The sequence below is a fragment of the Cephus cinctus genome, unplaced genomic scaffold, assembly GCF_000341935.2.
Source record: "Cephus cinctus unplaced genomic scaffold, Ccin1 Ccin1_scaffold0689, whole genome shotgun sequence".
NCBI classification, from domain to species: domain Eukaryota; kingdom Metazoa; phylum Arthropoda; class Insecta; order Hymenoptera; family Cephidae; genus Cephus; species Cephus cinctus.
In genome coordinates, this window is record NW_014333312.1 from 186,208 (window position 1) to 205,838 (window position 19,631).

The window sequence follows — 19,631 nt, forward strand, 5'->3', positions numbered from 1 at the left end:
CCCCCCCCCCCGAACTTCCCTTCGCTCAGGGGATGATCGTCCGTTAGGCGGGAAATTTGAATGTCCACGGATGCAAGATAATAATATATTTTGTTCTTTCTTTTGTCTCTCGCAGAACAGGGTGTATCCGGTGCGGAGACTCCAGAGCAGAGTGACCACTCCATTCCCAGGGTATAAATCCTCAGGGAGGCCGGATCACGTACCTCGTGGAGCAGGAGGGCTCCTCAGGATGCTGAGCGTCCCGGCGAGCATCCACGGGCCCCGAGTCTGCGTGCGAATTGCCCGGAGGATAGCCAGCTGAGAATGTCGGAGCAAAACGGGCCCACGGAGGGCCCGGGCCCGGGCTGGTGGCCTCCGGCACAGTCCTGGAAGTCATCTTCGTTGGGCGCACGCACCGAGGCTGGGAAGAACGTTTCCGTCACTACGATTAACGTACCGCCGGCCCATGAGATGCATGACGGTAATATTTAGAGCCGTGCTCGAGTAGGGTTTCTTGTTATCAGCTACCCGCTATCGCTGCCACTAGCACTAAAGCTAATACCAATCTCGTATCACCAAGGGATTGTAGTATGTAGCCATTTGCGTCTTTGAGTACTTTGCGCTACTCTGAGAACGCGGCGTGAGCTTTCTATGACGATACGGGAGTAAATAATATTATTGCACGTGGCGCCTGGATGTCGCTGGCTTGTTTGCTCTTTCAGGCACGTTTCCATTGTATATGGGGTAGTATTCATGATTATGGTGAACCCCCGTGCATAGCCATGCTACCTGTAAATATGTAGCAAACAGGTATATGGGTGTAATATGGTGCGTGACGTTGATTAAATGAGTGGAATGTTTCTCCGTAGCCCGCTCATAGTGCATGGTTGTGCGTATAGATGTGAATTGGTAGTTGAATTTTTTGTCGATGAAGACGGAAGTGACGTTGGTAACTCGAGGGACGTTTTGTTTGACAGGTAAGAGCGTCTGCAAGTATCTGGGTGGACAGAATGGCGTGACGGTTTCAGTGGTGTCCAGCTGCGGATCAGCTTCCGCTTCTGGGTCCAGTAATGTCGTCGGTACCGGAAACGCTGGCGAGTCCGGTTCCGTGGACGACGTTGAAGACAGTGACGGTGAGGTGAGCAAGATCGACTTCCGGGGTGTTAATCTGCGCACGAAGAAGAAACGGGATGCTTCCGGCGGACAAGAAAGTGAGAACAGTGCAATTGGCACTGACAATATTCAGCAGCAACCCGAAAGGCCAATGTCTTGGGAGGGTGAACTCTCGGACCAAGAAATGTCTTCCAATACTATCACGAACCAGGTGCGTAAAGAGGGGCCATCCTCGATGAGGTCGTGCGAAAGAGCAAGTTTAAGTTGTTGCTGTTACGTTATATTTGACTTTTAGGACCACGAAGAAACGTTTATGGAGGGTGTACAAGTGTGCAGTGCGAGTCCTGGACCACAGGAACAAAAGTTTCCAATAAAACCGGAGCCGGACTTTAGGTCAAGTCCAGGACTCGCTTTGGGCTCCCATAATGAGACGGCCTTGCCGCTTAATCATGCTCAGCAACTGCAGCAGCAGCAACAGCAACAACAGCAACAGCAGCAGCAACAACGTGGTCTGGACGGTCTTGAACAGACACAGCAGAGCGACCTACCCTTGCTGGTTGGCAAACTCCTAGGGGGTTATAATAGTTCAACCCCGAATCACAGTCCTGTACTAAATCCTCGGCATCATCTTACTAAGCACAGTCACACCCGGTCTCAAGTAAGGACATTGCCAAATCAGGGATTTTATGGTATGGGTGTTTAAATCCTTATAAAATCTCTTTTCATTTCTTATGTGTTACATCAGGTCCCTTCGCCGGATTCGGCGATTCACTCGGCCTATAGTGTCTTTAGCTCTCCCACGCAGAGTCCTCACGCGGCACGGCACTCTGCACTAGGTGCTGGCAGTCCTGTACCATCCTCATCGCTGTCACTTTCACGACACAGTTTCAATAATTCCACGTCTTCGTTATCCTTGTCTCTGTCGCACTCTCTATCGAGGAACAATTCGGACGCCTCCAGTAGCTGCTACAGCTACGGATCCCTTAGTCCGCCGACACACTCGCCCGTCCAGCAACCGAGGCATTCCCATCCGCAGCAGCAGCATCATCAAGTCACTCAGGGCAGTCCTTTGCATCTACCCGCAGCCACCGGTGCCACTCATCATTATTCCACCCCGGGATCGGAACTCTCGGAGGGTCTCGCAGAGGACCAAGAAGACTGTAGGATAGCGCCGGCACCCTCGGGCATCTCCACAAGGCAGCAACTTATAAATAGTCCATGTCCTATATGCGGCGACAAGATCAGCGGCTTCCATTATGGTATATTCTCCTGCGAATCCTGTAAGGGATTCTTCAAGAGGACCGTACAGAATCGTAAGAATTATGTGTGCCTACGTGGCGCGGGATGCCCCGTCACCGTCGCCACTAGGAAGAAGTGTCCAGCATGCCGATTCGACAAGTGCCTGAACATGGGAATGAAGCTGGAAGCGATAAGGGAGGATAGGACTAGAGGCGGTCGCAGTACCTATCAGTGTACCTATACTCTACCTGCTAACCTTATCGGCGGGCCTGCTGGTGGCATTTCCGGTGATAAAATCACCGGTGGTACCTGCAGTCCAGCACCGCCGGGATCGGAGCATCATCACTCAATGAGACATCATTCAAATCATTCGCACAAGCTGCAAATGGTGCCACAGCTCCTACAGGACATCATGGACGTGGAGCATCTCTGGCATTACAACGACAATGATCGTATGACTAGTGGGCAGGGTAGTGGTATCAGTGGTGGTAACGGTAGTGGTAGCGCTGGCGGTGGCGGTGGTGGTGGTAGCGGTAGCGTTAGTGGTGTCAGTGGTAGTGCTAGTGGCGGTGGAAATTCATCCGGAGGCGGAAGTTCATCCGCCGTCGGAAGTAACGGGAACATACCTGGAGGAGAATCGTCGAGACCAAGTTCCGCGGGTCCTCCATCCTCTAATCACGAACAACATTCACCACCGGCGAGTACCCCTAACTCGAATTCAACCTCCAATCCTAATGGGAATCCCACGCAGCATCCGGACTTTCTTTCAAATCTGTGTAACATCGCCGATCATAGACTCTACAAGATCGTCAAGTGGTGCAAGAGTCTACCGCTCTTCAAGAACATCTCCATAGACGATCAGATATGCCTTCTCATCAACTCCTGGTGCGAACTCCTCTTATTCTCCTGCTGCTTTCGCAGTATGAGTACGCCTGGCGAGATCAGGGTGTCCCTTGGCAAGTCGATAACTCTCGAACAGGCGAGACAGCTAGGTCTTGCGACGTGTATCGAGAGGATGCTGGCCTTCACAAATAATCTTAGACGACTCAGGGTGGATCAGTACGAGTACGTGGCGATGAAGGTGCGTTCACAATGAAATAACGTAAAATTAAGCCTAACACGAACTTTCATTATGAATCTCTGTCTCTTACTTGATACCCGTCACTTCATCTCTGTCCTTCTGTCACAGGTCATAGTTTTGCTAACCTCGGACACCAGTGAACTCAAAGAACCCGAGAAGGTAAGAGCGTCCCAGGAGAAGGCTCTTCAGGCGCTGCAGCAGTATACAATCGCAAGGTATCCCGAGATGCCGGCAAAGTTTGGAGAGCTGCTACTCAGGATCCCGGACCTGCAGAGGACCTGTCAGGCCGGGAAGGAGTTGCTCAGCGCAAAGCGTGCCGAGGGCGAAGGCAGCTCTTTCAATCTACTAATGGAACTTCTACGAGGCGATCATTGAATTCGTCATATTCGTTAACGTCGCCCCTTCAGGTTACTATAAATATATATTTAGACGTAAAAGGAATCAACGACAGACACACAAGTGTACACACACATCACCCGGGGACGAGCTTAAGGTTGCGTCCTAGCCATAGAACACTCGTTAAACTTCGACGAAGTCTTATAAACGCCCGGTCATCTCGTTCTCCCAGATTTCGCAGGCTTTTAAGTAGGGTCCATTAAAGTATCGGGAATCAGGTAGTACTAGCGGTAGTAAATAAGAGGAGCATTTACAGAAAGATATCATGAAAAGTATTGTTAAAATGGTATGTGTGTCTGTATGAAACTTACGAGAGAGAGAGAGAGAAAGAGAGAGAGAGAGTCAACGCAAAAAGCAAGATGATAGATCAGAGAATAGGAAAGTGATGGTGCGAACGAATAGTGTAAGAGAAGGATGGAGAGAGCCGCACGAGAAACGACTGTAATACGCCTAGAGTCCATAGTAACGTTAGCTCGTGGTGAGGGAACTATATTTCTAGAACTATTAGAAAATAGGCTGATAGAGAACTTATAGACACTAATATATGTGTATACAAGCATATATATATTTTCTACTGAAATGCTTCCAATACGGGGCTTGCGTTCTAGCATTCCTGCATTCCTGCCTTTTTCAAATACAGGAGTCTCGATGCGGCCTACGGTATAAGCCCCACCCACAACGTCCAGCGTTTGTCCAGGATGCGAGCGAGACTGATCTCTAGAGAATTCCGATCCAGGCCGAGGCTGAGATTGCGAGCGAAAGTATTTTCTATTTTTCTTTTCTTCTGCCGCTTCCCACCCTCCGGTCAAAAGCCCTCTTACCAATTTCTTTTGTAGTAATCGCAACCTTTATAAAAACCAGTGGGATCATTCTTTTCTTCGTCAGAGATAGTACGAATGGTTGTTCCATATCTTTATGTGAAATTAAGGAAAATGAAAAATATCTGTGAACAAGTGCGTGCGCATCTGTCTCTGTATGTGTACCAGTGAAGAGAGTTAAGGGATGTTTGAGCAAGTCGAGTGCGAGTGTGACAAAGAGAGGGCAAATCGGTACGTGTCTTTTTTTTTTATATACATGCGGCGCTGAAAGTGCAACGTCTTGCGACGACGACGTTTTATGATAAAAACACCACCAGTATTTTGTATTTTTTTTTCTTCTTTTTTTTTTCTCTTTCATTCACGTTTACTTAAAAGCAGTGTCACGGTGCGTTATACATATGTAATATGGAGCGAACGATAAGATTAACGTGCGACAGACGACGGCGAGAATCAGGAGCGACAACGGTGACGGCAAAAGCAACAAGAAAACAATGTACTTAACAAAAAAAAAAAAAAAAGAAAAGAAGAATCGAGCGGAGAATTCTTAATCCTTAAGGCTTACCCGATTATATCGCGTACACCTTTCTTGAGGTATTTTTTTAATATACACTTTACACATCATTACACAATATTAAGCCCAAAAATATATATATACACATTATATATATATTCTGTATATAATAAGCATTACGGAAAGACACGCCAGCGTCCCGCGTGTAAATACGTCCTGATCCGACGACTCGGCATTAATTAATTATACTATAAACATATATTTAAAAAAAATATATATTATATACATATATCAAGCGTCCCGTCTTTTGGGGCGTTTCCGGTCCGGAAACAAAATGAAACTAATTATCCATTCTAATTCGATAGGGGGAACGGGGTGGGTGGGTCGGGGTAGGGGTACAACAATATTTAAGGGTAGATACTTTTTGTAGCGTGCCTAGCGTGCCAAGGAGCAACTATTGTTACATAAGGTGGTCTGTGCCAGAGTGTTCCAACGTAATGAAGCAAAAATACTAAAAATAAAATGGAAACTTGCAGAAGCAAAACTAAATGTGTGAAACAGCAAAAGAGACAAGGAAACGATAAACATAGGCAATTTGTAATCCCAGTGACTAGACACGGGTAATCGACTAGGAACATATAATGTGCGGTTGGTTATGCCTGTCGAGGAAGAAATAAGAATTGTACGAATAATAATGATAATAGGATGTCGGATAAATATATTGTCTCTATTGGAAATGCGTCTTATTACAATATATATGTTTCACGCGCTCCATCTGGAAGAGGAATATCTTATTACGTGGCGCGTGGGTTGTTGGCCTTTTCTAATTACATACTGAACATACATAAATACAGGCGCAGCCTTCAATATCGATTACTGCTGCGATTAAATCAATAAATAGTAATTTGATAAATGTTAAATAGTTAAGTAACAAATCTACGTGAAATACGTATGCCGAGGTAAGACTGCTGTAGGATTGGAGAAGACGAACAAAAAGAAATAAAAGGAAATAAAAAAGAACGCCGAATGGTCTAGGTTCAGGTCGTATTTTATATATTATATAATCGATCAGTGAAAAACAACGTGACGGCGATATAATAGTATGAGGGATGAATGTAAGATTCACCCAGCACTCCTTCACGGGGTGGATGGAGCGTTGAGTTTATTACCGAACACAGGACGAATATTCATGTTACAGATTGAATATATGCTAAATGGATATACATCTCTTGGCGGTTATTCAAGAATTTTTATTTGAAACGATTTACGTACTACCAAGCAATATTTACAGAATTACGTAATAAAAGTTAAAGAGAGAGGAAATAAGAAAAAAATCACATACATTATCCTTCGTACACATGCATATGTATATGTATATATACATGTTATTTATAACTGCGCTAATTAACACTCACAATCACACAACCGATACGATTAATCAATGGATACGTTTTACCACTAAATTCAAATGACAGTTGAAATACATTGACTGTATATCTATAGTTTACTAATGTACAGATATACAAAACGTGTGCTTCATGGTTCAAATTGTCTCCGGTAGGAACGCAGTCTCTCGCGTCAGGATGTTCGACTTCTCTCGATTAATGAAATAACTGAAAGAAACGAAGAAGCTAACATTTTAACAAAAAGAAAGGAACATTTCCATGGGCACTGAAAGATGAGGATCGTTGTTTATAATTAATATACCTAAATGACAATTGTAATAGAGGGAACGGTGGTATTAGTGTGATATGAACGTGGATAGAGTAACCAGCTGGTTAAGAAGGCTGACGACGACGACGACGACGAGGATGAAAGAAAAGTAAAACAAACAAATATCCAGTATTCCCGATGATTCATAATGAATTGGTATTATCGTCGCTGAGAGGAGATATAATTGATAGTTCTCTAGGGTTGACGTGAAAGTAACAAACATTGTAAATAGAGAGAGAGAGAGAGAGAGAGAGAGAGAGAGAGAGAGAGAGAAGTTCTTGATTGTTTTTTGAACAATAGCGGCCAGGTTCGTAATTGCTGAATGACTGACAATGGATAACTGCGTGAAAGGGGAACGTGCGTCAGAGGGTGTGTCTGTCTGATATGTGACATGAGTTTATGAATATCACAAAAATTGCACGATGAAAATATTCTGTATGAGTATGAACTGCGTGCGTGAGTGTGTGAATGAGAATAACGTTCTCTCAGTTTTCCGCCTTTTCAATTCTGCTTTATAGAGAGATTAGATTGGATGATATTGTGTGACGCAAATGAGTCGTGGGGTCGGGGGAAGTTCTGAAAAAAATAAAACAACGTAATGGTAGCATACGGAGAGAACGGATAGGATGGATGCGTGAGAGTGGTAGGTATTAATGATTACGAAAAAAAAAAGTAAAAAAAGAAAGATATTTGCCTGTTGAAAAAAAAGTGTCTATTCTATGTTTATATTTGATAACAGTTATTTCTATATCTTTGAATATAATACTTATATTGCAATTCGAGAACAGATTGTTTTTATATACAGCAAATTTAATGATAATAAAATTATTTATGAATTCTTTTTCTTAATGATAAGCGAAATGGAGGAGCGGGAGAGGAATGGAGGAGGAGAAATAGTAAAAGTAGAGAGGAGAAACAAGTATACAAAAAAAAAAACAATGGTCTAATAAATAAATAATGATAATGATTATTAAAGGTGGCAATAAAAATACATGCAGTTTAAACGGGACGATTCCATCGAGCCGAGGATGCTAGAATTAATTAAGATGTATCGTTAATCGAACGCGATTGTCCCTTATCGGTATAAGTAATGTAAAAGGTCTCCTTCGCTTGCGTTAATTTCTTTTTTATACTTTTTTTTTTCAACCGATCCCATTCATGATATAGTTATCAGCACGTATAAATATTGTCGTGCGCGTTCTGTGCGTTTTACATACAATAGTATATGTATGGATACACGTTCTTTTTTTTTTTTAATAACCCTTTTTCTATTTCACTCTGACAAAGTTCTTTTGTCTACGATTGACAATATTTAGGCAACTGTGTAATAAAGCGAGCCGTGGCGGGGATGGAGGAGGTAATTAAAAGAATTATTCGATATTCGAAGAAGAGCTTAAATACGACAGACTGTACCGACAATTATATATTATACACAAACTATAAATATAATAATAATAATAACAGCAACAATAATAATATTAATAATAATAGGCATTAAGGAAGCATACGAGTAAGTGGTAGAACCCGATGTAATAATAAATAAACAGACGATATCCTAGTATAATTAATTATAGATACTCACGTATAGTATTCTTAATCGATATTACGTTGAAATGAGTATATATATATATACACACACACACGTGTATCTTATATAGGTCAAAAAAAGATGAAAAATTATACAAGAAATTTTTGTAGGATTTGACGTGTTATGTCGTCAGCGGTTATATATATATTATACCACTAACGATTTACCAAGAATTGCGTAACACGTGAGTTACGGGGATAGAACGAGGAAGACGCGGAAATTTTACAAACTCGCGGTTCTACATGACTCTTTAATTTCTGTTTTTAAAACTTGGGTACAAGACTATTCGATGCGAATACAGGTAGAGCGTAGTTTTATACATACGGTACGATTAATTATTATTGCAAAATAAAACACTTTTTATGAAGATACTCTTGTCAATCCTCGATTGCCTCATAACGATAAGCGATCTCACAAAATTGTTGTTCATTGAAAGGAGAATGAAGGATACGAATGAAAAATACTTTTCATTTAAATTGGCATTTTCAAGTATATTGAATTTTGGACGGACTACATCACTTTGATGCTATCTCCAGCATCTCGTTTATGTCTACTATTTTTTCACGTGGTTTACCCAGTTTTCGACCACGTTCTTCCTCCACTTTATTTATCTTCTCCCAGTCTTGGTAGAATACTGTGGTAATATTCTTCTTCTTTAGAATCTCTGAGAGCCCCTCATATCCTGGTTTGATTATGTCTCTGTTGATCTCTTTGCAAACCATGCTACCTACTTGAAAGGCATTGGTCATTGTTGATAAAATTACACCGACTGGTCCAGTAGCGACCCAGCCCGCGGCGTACAAGTATCTTTCTACTTTGCCGGAAGTATTTAGAACATGACCTTTACGCATATCGAACGGCACTTTATTGTCAATTGGAACGGATCTATAGCCAATACTCCGCAGTGCGATTCCACAGGGAATTTCTTCAAATTGTCCAGTCGCTTTGGCAATTTGTGCTGATGAAATTTCACCTTCCAGGACGTTTACGGAAAATTTAATTTCCTCTACAGAGTCAGAACCTTTCATCTCTATGGGACTTCGTAGAAATATTGGATGTAGATTTTTACTGCAACTTCGTTTGTCCTGGATAGATTCGTCCAGTGACTTCAGCATCAGTTCCATTAAGCGCTTTTTGGGACGCTTTAATTGCTCTACTATTTCTCTGACATTTGAAAAGTCGTCGGGACGCCAGTGCGTCTTACAGTTTTCTAGTTTTATTAATTCACGTAATTCTGCTATCGTAAACGCTGCCTGTAAAGGACCACGTCTGCCCACTAGAGATACTTTTTTTATTTTGCTACGTGATAGCTGCTCCAGGGCATATTCCGTTATGTCGGTACTCTGTAATATAATAGAATTATTGTATTTTATAAAATCAAAGAGATGTATGATGTTGATTCATCTTAAGAACCTTTAGCTTGTCTATGGGCGTTAGAAGAATCCTGGCTATGTCCATAGCAACATTACCCTGTCCAAGAACAATAGCTTCCTCCACGTCCAGATTCACTTGCAGATTCTTGTCTGCTGGGACGCCATTGTACCAACCCACGAATCGGCGTCCCGATATAACATTATTCAAATTCTCACCGGGAATTCCTAGTACCCTATCTTCCTCCGCACCGTAGGTCTGAATTGTAAAAATATCGTTACTTCCGGTACCAGGATTCTTGTCTGGCATTAACTCGTGGACGTTACCAGAATTACTGCATGATAATTCTCCTTGAGTTGTTCCACAGTGACGTCACTACCGACATTAACGTTTCCCAGGAATTGGAAACGCGGGTTCTGAGCTGTCTTGTTGAAGGTGTTTATCACATTCTTAACCTCAGGATGATCCGGAGCTACACCAAAGCGTACCAAACCAAATGGTACTGGTAGTCGTTCCAAAATGTCAACCCTTGTATCTGGCAAGGTCTGATAATTGAAATAAGTTTTTTGAATTTTGGATTTCAACTGAAAGTGAAAAATTGTTACGCACCTTCAGTACTTGCTGCGCTGCGTAAAAACCTGCTGGTCCACCACCAACAATACAAACACTGGGACCAGAGCTTTTATTGCAAAAATGACGTATAGTATCGTGTACATTGCGACACTTCATTACACTGAAATTATTAATTGATTTTAAAAAATGCATTCTTTTCGTTAATACATATTTTTAAATAAGGATAAAACACTGCCGAGGCTTACACCGACATTGCGCAGATACTCAGAATATTTTCCAATGGAACTAAACTCCATCTGTACTCTAAGTCAACTGGTGAATCGGATCCAGACATTTATATGGACTTATACGGTAATTCGGTCAATGCTCAATGCATTAACCATTTCGACCTTATCTTGATGATTCTGTCGAGTTTTCATGATAGTAGATTTCTATTATTTTATAAAGAACAAAATAATTTTTATCATTTGGCTCATGTGATATTGTTTTATGTAGAACACGTGGGATCTTTACAATATTATTAAAATAAAGTTATTAAATAATGTCATTTTACAATATGTTCATTCATTTTGCATAAAGTTTTTTACGTTGTATATCTGTATCTCTTCTGTTTCAATTATCCATATTGTCTTTGACCATTTCAGCAACGTAGTCAATGCAATACTTGACAAGCCAATGATTAATTTGCATAAGGTAGGGATACAGAGCCGCCCCTGGAATACAAAATTTCTATATATTTCTCATCTCGTATCTTGACTTTGTAGCCTATCGTCTACACTGTTGCTTACCGCATAATTCTGTTACAGGCAGCACAGACAAGACAGTGTTGCCATTATCTTTGGCAGTCTCTGTGGCTAGGCTAATCTCTTTCAATTTTTCCAGGACATTGTCCATGGCCAAGTTAGATTTTAATATAATCACACATCCCAATTTAGGATCAATCATGAACTCTAGGTATTCAAAATTATGGGATATTACGTAGAGAAGGCCCACATAAAACTGCGTTAATAAACAGTAGCCTATTAACACTAGACTTTCTCCCTTTGGCAATTTTAACACTTTCTCTCGTATTTTTGCAACTAAATCGTTTATACCATTTTCGGTATTCGTATATTGGAAATGCAAAATATTTTTACTGTATTCGTTATTTGGTTTTTCACAAAATTCTTGCACACTCTTCTCAGTCGGAAGACGCAACTGCAACTGCAAAGTTTCAGCAATCTCGAATGTTGCATTAAGCACTTTCAGTATCTCGCCAGCACAGTATTTTGAGCTCTGTATTTTACGAAATGGTTTTCCCATGCGAATAGATAATACACCGAGTGTCTCAGGTCGCTGTAATTGTAAAATGAAAAATCTTGTTCATGGTGTATGACAGATAAAAAATAAACACATTTTTATTGCTCACTTGAATCCAGCGTGACGATATTGGCACTTCTGTGAAGTGCAGATCCTCTGCAAACGCCATTAATCTACTTTTTGGCTCTAAATCTTTTCTCTTTAGACGTTCGTTGTAAGAAAAGTATTGTTTCTTTGCGTCGAAGTTCATACAGTTAGTACGCGCCAATTTGGTCTTTCCAACTATTTCCTCTTCCTCTGAATCCAGTTTTCTTAGGTTATATTCTTGAAGAAAATGTAATGCCACAGCACGCCTTATATGTCTTAATGTGAAGTCTGGTTTAGTGTCATTGACACTGGAATTAAATGAGCTTATATTATTGGAAATGACTTTGCACTGATGATCCATGAAAAATTTACCACACTCAAATATTTGTTTTATAATAGTGTCTGGGATGTCATTTCTTCTGAACATAGCCATGTCTGATTTAAATGTATAATGCTTTCGAAGAATGTTTAGGTAGGGTGCGGCATACTCTGGTCCCTTGAAACCCAGACATATCATATACACTTCGGAATTGCCTTCTTTGCTTGTAACTGGTTTATTTATGAATACTCTATCAAATAGACAGCAGAGCAGATAGGTCAGACAGACTGAGGTGTGTTCAAATATTGTGAATATTTTTAAGAGAAAGCTACCACCTTTCTGGAGAATGTGAATGGCTGCGACGGTTTCGCAATAGTGAAGATGTGACACTACTGTTTCTTGTTCTCCAGGTGTGTCCAGACAGTCTATACTACCGTCGGCTGTCACCAGCATTATTTTATCTTTACTCTTTGTCATTTCTACTAGATTATCCAAATTATTGATGTCCATTAAGTTACCCGTGTTATCTGCTCCAAAGCACCAGTGGTCCAAAGTGTGGAGAATGAATCGATCATCAGTAATCATACGAGATAGAGGATTCCCTTCATAGTAAGGATTCAATGTTGTGGCTATCCAGTCCCATTCCACTGCAGGTTGGTTACTCTTTAACCAATGATTTAATGATGTCACAAAGGCACCTGGCGCTTCGCACAAATGCACAGATGTGAATTTTCTATCTGCTATTGCCTGCTCTGGTACCAAAGGAAAGGATGAGACGTTCTCATAGAATTTACACCAAGCTTGAGTCAAAAACTCAGGATCAATATGCATACGTAGTTTCCAATGGACATCTCCAGCTTGATTTCTCTGGCCAGTGTGCCGATGCCATTCCAATAGATTGTAATCATTCAATCGACTTTTTGTTTCATTCAATTCTTCTTTTAATTGTTGTAATGCCTCAGTTTTCCAAGGTTTTTCCATAAACATGTATTCCGGTTTAGGTATTGTAAACTGGCCATTGTTGACAATTGAGAATCGCTTATTAAACAATTCAGAAATTACTTTCTCCACCTGGACATCAAGTTCTCTCGGTCGTTTCAAAAATCTTGTACAATGGGATGTGCCAAAATCTTTTGGTAGTTGTGACCTCAGCATTGTAGACAGATTTCGTTTTGTCTTTACAGTGTCTTTTCCTGTTCCCATTATACAAATGTATTTTTGTATAGATAATAAAGGATAAAGTGATTGTTGCTCAATCTGTCATTCATCTTGGTATTGTTGAAGAAAATTTCTTCACTAAAATCTAACATAGTTTGTAACTTAAAATTACGATAGAATTTATATAAATGATTTTAATATAAGTTACTGTTGTAAAAGACAATTTAAAAGATGTTTTTATAATTATCATTATCAAAATACAAACTACTAAAAGTCTCAGAATAATGTCTCTAATTAGTGTTGCCTCGGCTCAGTGTAGAAAAAAAGATATATAACCTTACCCTTTTAGGTAATGATGACATCCAGTTAAGTTGTATTTCATTTTAAAGTATCTATATTATAGAAATTACTGTATTATAACGTAGTGATTCATCATAACCTCAACATTTCGTTTAATCGTGCGGGAATGAGTGTATAGAGTCTGTTCCAAAATGTATTGATAGTAATGCCAGTACTGTAACCAACGCTGTTCCTTATTCATCCATACGCATCTAAGAGGAATGTAATATTAATTTTACAGTACTTTTAAGTAAAATTCGGAACACACTCAATGTGAATCGCAATAAAAGATGACACCTGTTACCTGCTGCGCAACCATGGTATAAAAGCAAAGGTACGTTATTTTCAAACACGAGTTTTAAATTCATCTGCGCATACTGAGTTTGCCGCCATTTTTTAACATGGCCATGTCCAGTGCAGTAACCGGTACATACTAGTATGTAATACCTTCATATTTATACCAACCTATGCAACTGTCATCACGTGAGACAACCAGTAATAGTGAGAAGTTCCGTTTGAAACGTAGAGTATTCGATCACGTTAAAGACATAAAATAACTGAAGCGCTAGTCAAATTGCAATACCTGCGCTGAAATCGACCATATTAAGTTATAACTTTAAATGCCCTCGATTACCTTTAAACAGTATAACACCGCAAGATTCCAGTAAAATAAATTGATTCCAATGAAGTGATAGCTGTAAGATAATAATCAATGACTTCAAATGCTGCGTATTATCCAATTATGATACTTACCTTAAAACGGTAAATGCATCAATGGAATCCAGGTTACTTGGATTACGGAGCAAGGTAAGTATAAACAAGGAAAGGAATGGCCATATCAGTAATCAAACGTACATATACCTAATACAATTTATTTACACGGTAAACCTAGGTATGATAGTCCGATACAAAAAAATGAAAAAAAAAAAAAATACGAGATAAATGCAAATATGACAAGGAAAAGGGGACTGGATCGTTAATTGGTATGGTTGGACTCTAGGCAGTCGTTGTCCTATAGGAGTGGCTATTGCATGATCACAGTGCATGACCGTGGATTACAATGATGAATATACTGTCAGAACGTGCATTCTCCTTCATGTCTTCATTGTGTACAGTGCCAAACGACCTCCGATCCGTTACCTTTATTGTACTGCATTAAACTTACATTTCTGCTATTTTAGCTCTTTTTCTCTAGGCTTTCAGCGGCACGTGATTACTTCTTGTATCCCAGCTTACGAAGAGCCTTCAGATCCACGTCGCCATAGTAGTCCTCGCTAGGAAATTTATTTTCTCTTTACTCATTCGGATTGGCTAGTTGCAACGCTATACTTATATAAGTATGAAATAGGAACTATCATATGTAACGTAATGATAGGATATATATAGAAGTTCACCCTCTCATACCGTTATTTACTTTTTCCCCCCACTATTCAAATTCCGTGGGCATCTTGAACAGTCAATCTATGTAATCGATCAATCATTGGTTCAATCATTTAGTATGGTCGCCCTTGCACTTTGATGTTTGATACAATGCAAAACCTATTCCGTTATGCTCTGATTCACAGGTGTCATGCAGATTTATATTGTAACTATACTCCCGGTTGCTAAGAAGGAAATGGCCGAGAGAGCAAATGACCGTAATGCTTCCTGGTTGCATTTTTCTCGATAATAACGTTTATGGAATTTTTGAGTCGCATGAGCCCTTGCTATTTGAATTGTCTGTGTTATATTGTTTTTCTACTATTTATTCGTATTCTATTATACCCATTATTGGCTCTTTCTTATTTCATTCGTTTTAGAAAACACAGTTCGGTTAAAGAATTATTAGAGTCACAGAGTCACAGTGCATGCAACATAGGTAAGAAACATATAAATATATTAATTGTTGAGCAGGCTTGGATAATGGGGTTGATATACACTTTATGAGAATTTTAAGATCGCGTGATGTATATGATAGTATAAAGAGCGCATAAGACAAAAGTCACCTTAGACGATGTGAATTTTTAAGATTTTTTTATTTTGTGTCTTTTACTTTTTTGGTTTATTTAAAAATAAGTGAGCGGGGTTCGGGTGGTATAGAGATACTTTTTGGAAGTCCTTAAGAAAGAGAGAGAGAGAGAGAGAGAGAGAGAGAGAGAGAGAGAGAGAGAGAAAGATAGCTAGGGGGCAATATAGGAAAAGGAGCTGGGAGAGTTTAAGGGATAACGAAGTTTCCCGAGTCAAGAGTAGAAAAATTGTCTAGGGAATTTTTTTTAATTTCTAATTTTTCTAGTATTTATCAATTGTGGGAAACAAGACCGTGAATACGACTGTATTCTATTTTTTTTTTTTCCATTACGACACGTAACTTAGATTTTTCACTTATTTTTTGGTATCGCGCCGCGAACTTTAATCCTTCGGATGTTTCTTAAGGTGTTTTCCTTTTTTTTACGTAGCAAGATGTAGTCTCGACTTAACGCGATTGCTTGGTCATTGTATAAGGGCGTCGGGGGCCGTGGTTCGGTGTTTCCAGGATCTTGGGATACCGGATAGAAAAATAGGAAATGAAAAAAGTTAGTCCTGAACAGGTGCGGAGGGCCTCGCGGGTACAGATGCGGCAGGTCTGGGCTTGCTCGGGGGCTTAGGCGCGTTCCTAGACTCGCCTGAGCTTTGGATTCCAGCCAGAAGTTCGCTCTTCCTGATGCTCTTCAAGTCCAGGTCACCATAGTAATCCTCACTGTAAAGCAGAACCGAATCCAGGGGTGAGGGCATGCCGTGCGTACGTGCATACCAGGGTGAGCCCTTTATTCTGTATTTACATTAAATGCGTGCATGCGTGCTTGTACGGAACGTGCAAGATTATAGGGCGGACGTGGACAGAGTGTCAACGCCTGCGTAAGTAAAACTTCAAATTAGAGTTAGTATACACGTAGCATATAAGTAGAGACAGAACTCTACATAGAAAAAGAATAGCGCGTCATTAATTGAATTTTGAATCCAATAGAGTGCGATGTGTTAAAGTACTTTTTGAAAATGTGTATAGAAAAGCTCAGGGCTCAGCAAAAAGTTCGCATTGGCTCGTCCACCGGACGACTTCCGCTTTCCATATTTTGGGCCAATCTGTAAAGAGAGTTCAACGACCTGTATAAATAATAAACACTCACCATCCGGGAACATCTTCAGGATCCTCGCAGGCGCCGCTACCATCTGCATCACCAATTTTGAAAACGGTACCAATGGGGCAACCATATTCCCTGGCGGTGCCCTCGAGGCAGATATAATATTTCCTGCAGTCATCAGGATGTGCATGCCTGGAAAAGCTACCGGATGCGCCGCTCACTTCTCCAGCAGCCGGGCAAGCGAAGCCTCCAGCGACCTCTGCGAAAGGACCATAATAATCAGCAACCCGTAAGTCAAATTAAACTTAAAAGAATAATCTTCATGTAATATTTTAAAAAATTACCGTCGTTCCTGCACTCAGGAACCTGGTCAGCCCACATGCAGACTCTAGCTTCTCTGTCGTAAGCAAGTCCAGGACTACACTGATAACGAGAGGCTTCGCCGTTCCAGCAATTCCAGAAGACGTCGCATTTCTTCTCATCGGCAAAGATACCATAGAGACGTGTACAATGGGGTGTGCTAACGGCGGGCTCGAGCTGCGTCCTCTCGCCGCATTCAACGTTGTGAAGGTAGTCGCAGTTCTCAGTAAGGAACTTGCTGTCGGAGGCGTCAAATGCCAAACCGTTTCCACAGGTCTTAAGTTCAGCGACGTTATTGTCACATTTCCAATATTTGTCACAGGAGATGTGGTGGGGGTAGAAACCGAAGTCGTCCGGACACTTGAAGCTCTCCTGCGCATGCGCTCCTGTAAATAGGGAATCGCATAGGTTAATACCAACATACCGCATTCTGAACAGATGACCACGTTATCTATATATTATATAGTATGAAGAAACAAATGTCGAAATCTCGAAAGGAGACAAAAAGTCTAAAGAAATATATCTCTATATAATAGAATGGCATCAAGAGACAGGAGAAAATCGAAAAGAGAAACGTGGCGCTATAGCTATTAATTCCACAAGAGGAAATTGCGCATTTGTTGAAATTGCATTTTCATCTAATCGTTATGCCACTGCTAGAATCAAGCGTCTTGAATCTCGCGACGTGCTTCTTAATGACTGCAATCGTCTAATAACCACAGCGGCATATGATTTCTGAATAGCTAAATGTCTTATGTAAGGGTACAAAGACTTTCGCCAGACACTTTCACTCTGGGCCCAGCGCCAAGTCGGAGTCATACCCCTTCTCCTCGTTGCCCCTCCTAATAACCCCGACAAGTCCCAGCATCCCGTTCACTCGACTCATGCGCTCTAAACAGCCGGTTTCATATATATATATACATATATAAGGTATAGAGAAGCGAAAGATATATGCCCAGGTTATATCAATCTACAGGAGCCAGTCGATATTTACTTTCATTTTTGTCAGGCCCCAACTTAGGGTTAGGGACCGAAAACTAGGTCTCAGAGACCCTGTTGATCTCGTTTATTCTTCGGCCGTGGTAAAGTCGATGGTATACGTGCCGGATGAAAATCGAGCGGCATACGTAAGAGACTTATGATGCTCTAAGTACATGTATCCTTCGGTATATATATGTATGTAGATCACAATCTTGAAACCTCGCCCCAAGGAAGAAAGTATATGAATTGTGCCAAGGTTACTTTTATTTCCCGGAATGACGCTCGAACCAATTAAAAAAAAATGGTCTTATCGGATGGCTGAAACTCTCAGGCTTATGTGCGTGCATGGAGTCTGGAGCGTTCTAGATTTTTTGATTAGATCGGGGGGTAACGATATCTCGTCCTTTCTAACAAACGTAATAACTAATAATAACTATCATACCTCGCCACGCATTAGAAATACGCTAATTGCACGATTAGTTAGGCATATTAATTGATGATTGAAGTTGTTGGATGAAAAGTCGATTTCGATGCACTGTATTCATTTTGAAATAGAGGCGGGAGAAGGTGCACGCAGAAAAGAAAATTTGATATGAGTGAAATTAGACAACACTCCAATTTGTATTTAGAGGATAACACGCTTGTCACACACAATTCCACTGTGCCCCACTGCTCTGAAATTTGATAATTTCTCGAAAAAGTATTTCATCCTTATAGTTCCGCGTCAGTCTATCTTGTTTTAAAAATATTTTTTCTGTTTACTTTTTTAGTAAGGCTTTTTTCTATGTGTGGGGGGGGGCGGGGCGGGTGGAGGGGATGTCAGAATCTTCTGCGATTTTAATTTTGTTACGTACCGGCGAGGAGGATGGCGGCTATCACGAAGTACGTCCTCATGGTATAGTCTTGGTACGGAACTGATATGTATAAGTATATATTATATGGCGCAAACGTGATTGAGATAACAACTTTAAATAAAAAAAAATATACTTGACGGACACTATCCCCTTGCAAGGAGGACTCTCTGTGTTGGCGCCCTGCGGGTCTCCACCTTTATATAAGTCATTGGTCACGTGTCCTCCCCCTCCCGCAGCCTTCTCAAGAAGAGGTACAACCTCTCTATGTCTCACGGAATTGTTGGAAGAGGGGCCCTCCTGAAAATGCCACCGAAAACCCCACCGAATACCTAATCTATCCTATCATCCTAACCTAGACGGGGCCCTCTTAACAGGCCACTTTTGATGTGGCTCATTTTTATTTGTCCCGGGTCCGGTTCCAGTTCGTGGAACAAGTTTAGAAGCCGCAGTGGTTTTGCACGTCCGATCAGTAACTTCCAAATACTTGCACAGTGCACCTTGAATTTGTCCTTGCAACTATGTTTCTTGGCACTGTCAATTGATCTCAAAAAACTAATAAAAGTTGATACTCCGATTATTTCAACTTCATTAGAATAGATTGCATCTCCTGCTAAGTGCGCATCGCTTCTGGTGAAACCGCATAAGCCACAGAGTATCTAAATAGAAAAATAATGATCATTCACCGGTATCGTGACTGAAGATGATAACAATTTTTTTGTCAGATTCTGGATAGTAAGTCGTATAACTATACCTG

The 19,631-nt window shown here is 40.8% G+C and overlaps 3 protein-coding genes across 10 annotated transcripts in view; 1 reads left to right on the top strand and 2 right to left on the bottom strand.

Moving 5' to 3' along the window:
• The window catches only part of LOC107269743 (nuclear hormone receptor FTZ-F1 beta), a 13,795-nt gene extending 6,273 nt beyond the window's left edge, over positions 1 to 7,522 (top strand). Inside the window, exons 2-6 of the mRNA XM_015743945.2 lie at positions 116 to 460; positions 957 to 1,303; positions 1,388 to 1,750; positions 1,838 to 3,412; positions 3,521 to 7,522. Coding sequence (XP_015599431.1) covers positions 304 to 460; positions 957 to 1,303; positions 1,388 to 1,750; positions 1,838 to 3,412; positions 3,521 to 3,787 — 2,709 coding nt within the window. The 5' untranslated portion in view covers positions 116 to 303 and the 3' untranslated portion in view covers positions 3,788 to 7,522. The remainder of the gene's footprint in view (positions 1 to 115; positions 461 to 956; positions 1,304 to 1,387; positions 1,751 to 1,837; positions 3,413 to 3,520) is intronic.
• A 1,386-nt stretch (positions 7,523 to 8,908) lies between these two features.
• LOC107269744 (NADPH:adrenodoxin oxidoreductase, mitochondrial) lies at positions 8,909 to 14,244 on the bottom strand. 7 transcript variants are annotated; one of them, XM_015743950.2, is made up of 5 exons: positions 13,587 to 13,882; positions 10,419 to 10,542; positions 10,136 to 10,354; positions 9,852 to 10,067; positions 8,909 to 9,781 (listed from the first exon to the last, which is right to left on the bottom strand). In XM_015743950.2, exons 1-5 carry the CDS (start codon positions 13,625 to 13,627, stop codon positions 8,954 to 8,956), a joined length of 1,428 nt encoding a protein of 475 aa, XP_015599436.1. In that variant the 5' UTR covers positions 13,628 to 13,882; the 3' UTR covers positions 8,909 to 8,953. The 7 variants fall into 7 exon arrangements, with proteins under 7 accessions (XP_015599436.1, XP_015599435.1, XP_024942756.1 ...); XM_015743949.2 differs by lacking the exon at positions 13,587 to 13,882 and adding an exon at positions 10,628 to 10,992; XM_025086988.1 differs by lacking the exons at positions 8,909 to 9,781; positions 9,852 to 10,067; positions 10,136 to 10,354; positions 10,419 to 10,542 and adding exons at positions 10,716 to 11,095; positions 11,171 to 11,717; positions 11,791 to 13,390; positions 14,050 to 14,244 and having other exon boundaries at positions 13,587 to 13,796.
• Positions 14,245 to 14,440: 196 nt separating this feature from the next.
• On the bottom strand, positions 14,441 to 19,064 carry LOC107269745 (protein obstructor-E). 2 transcript variants are annotated; one of them, XM_015743953.2, is made up of 4 exons: positions 18,878 to 19,064; positions 17,027 to 17,428; positions 16,728 to 16,941; positions 14,441 to 14,858 (listed from the first exon to the last, which is right to left on the bottom strand). In XM_015743953.2, exons 1-4 carry the CDS (start codon positions 18,915 to 18,917, stop codon positions 14,798 to 14,800), a joined length of 717 nt encoding a protein of 238 aa, XP_015599439.1. In that variant the 5' UTR covers positions 18,918 to 19,064; the 3' UTR covers positions 14,441 to 14,797. The 2 variants fall into 2 exon arrangements, with proteins under 2 accessions (XP_015599439.1, XP_015599438.1); XM_015743952.2 differs by lacking the exon at positions 14,441 to 14,858 and adding an exon at positions 15,581 to 16,300.
• Between the last annotated feature and the right edge of the window lie 567 nt (positions 19,065 to 19,631).

Excerpts from the sequence above, each read along its gene's own strand:
- LOC107269745 (XM_015743952.2), bottom strand. The coding sequence starts at position 18,917 with ATGAGGACGTACTTCGTGATAGCCGCCATCCTCCTCGCCG. Across the intron at positions 16,942-17,026 it reads TCCTGAGTGCAGGAACGACG|AGGTCGCTGGAGGCTTCGCT; the intron begins GTAATTTTTTAA and ends GTCCTTTCGCAG. Across the intron at positions 16,301-16,727 it reads CCTGAAGATGTTCCCGGATG|TGAGGATTACTATGGTGACC; the intron begins GTGAGTGTTTAT and ends TCTGCTTTACAG.
- LOC107269744 (XM_025086988.1), bottom strand. The coding sequence starts at position 13,290 with ATGGGAACAGGAAAAGACACTGTAAAGACAAAACGAAATCTGTCTACA. Across the intron at positions 11,718-11,790 it reads TATCGTCACGCTGGATTCAA|CGACCTGAGACACTCGGTGT; the intron begins GTGAGCAATAAA and ends TTACAATTACAG. Across the intron at positions 11,096-11,170 it reads GCCTGTAACAGAATTATGCG|GGGCGGCTCTGTATCCCTAC; the intron begins GTAAGCAACAGT and ends TTTGTATTCCAG.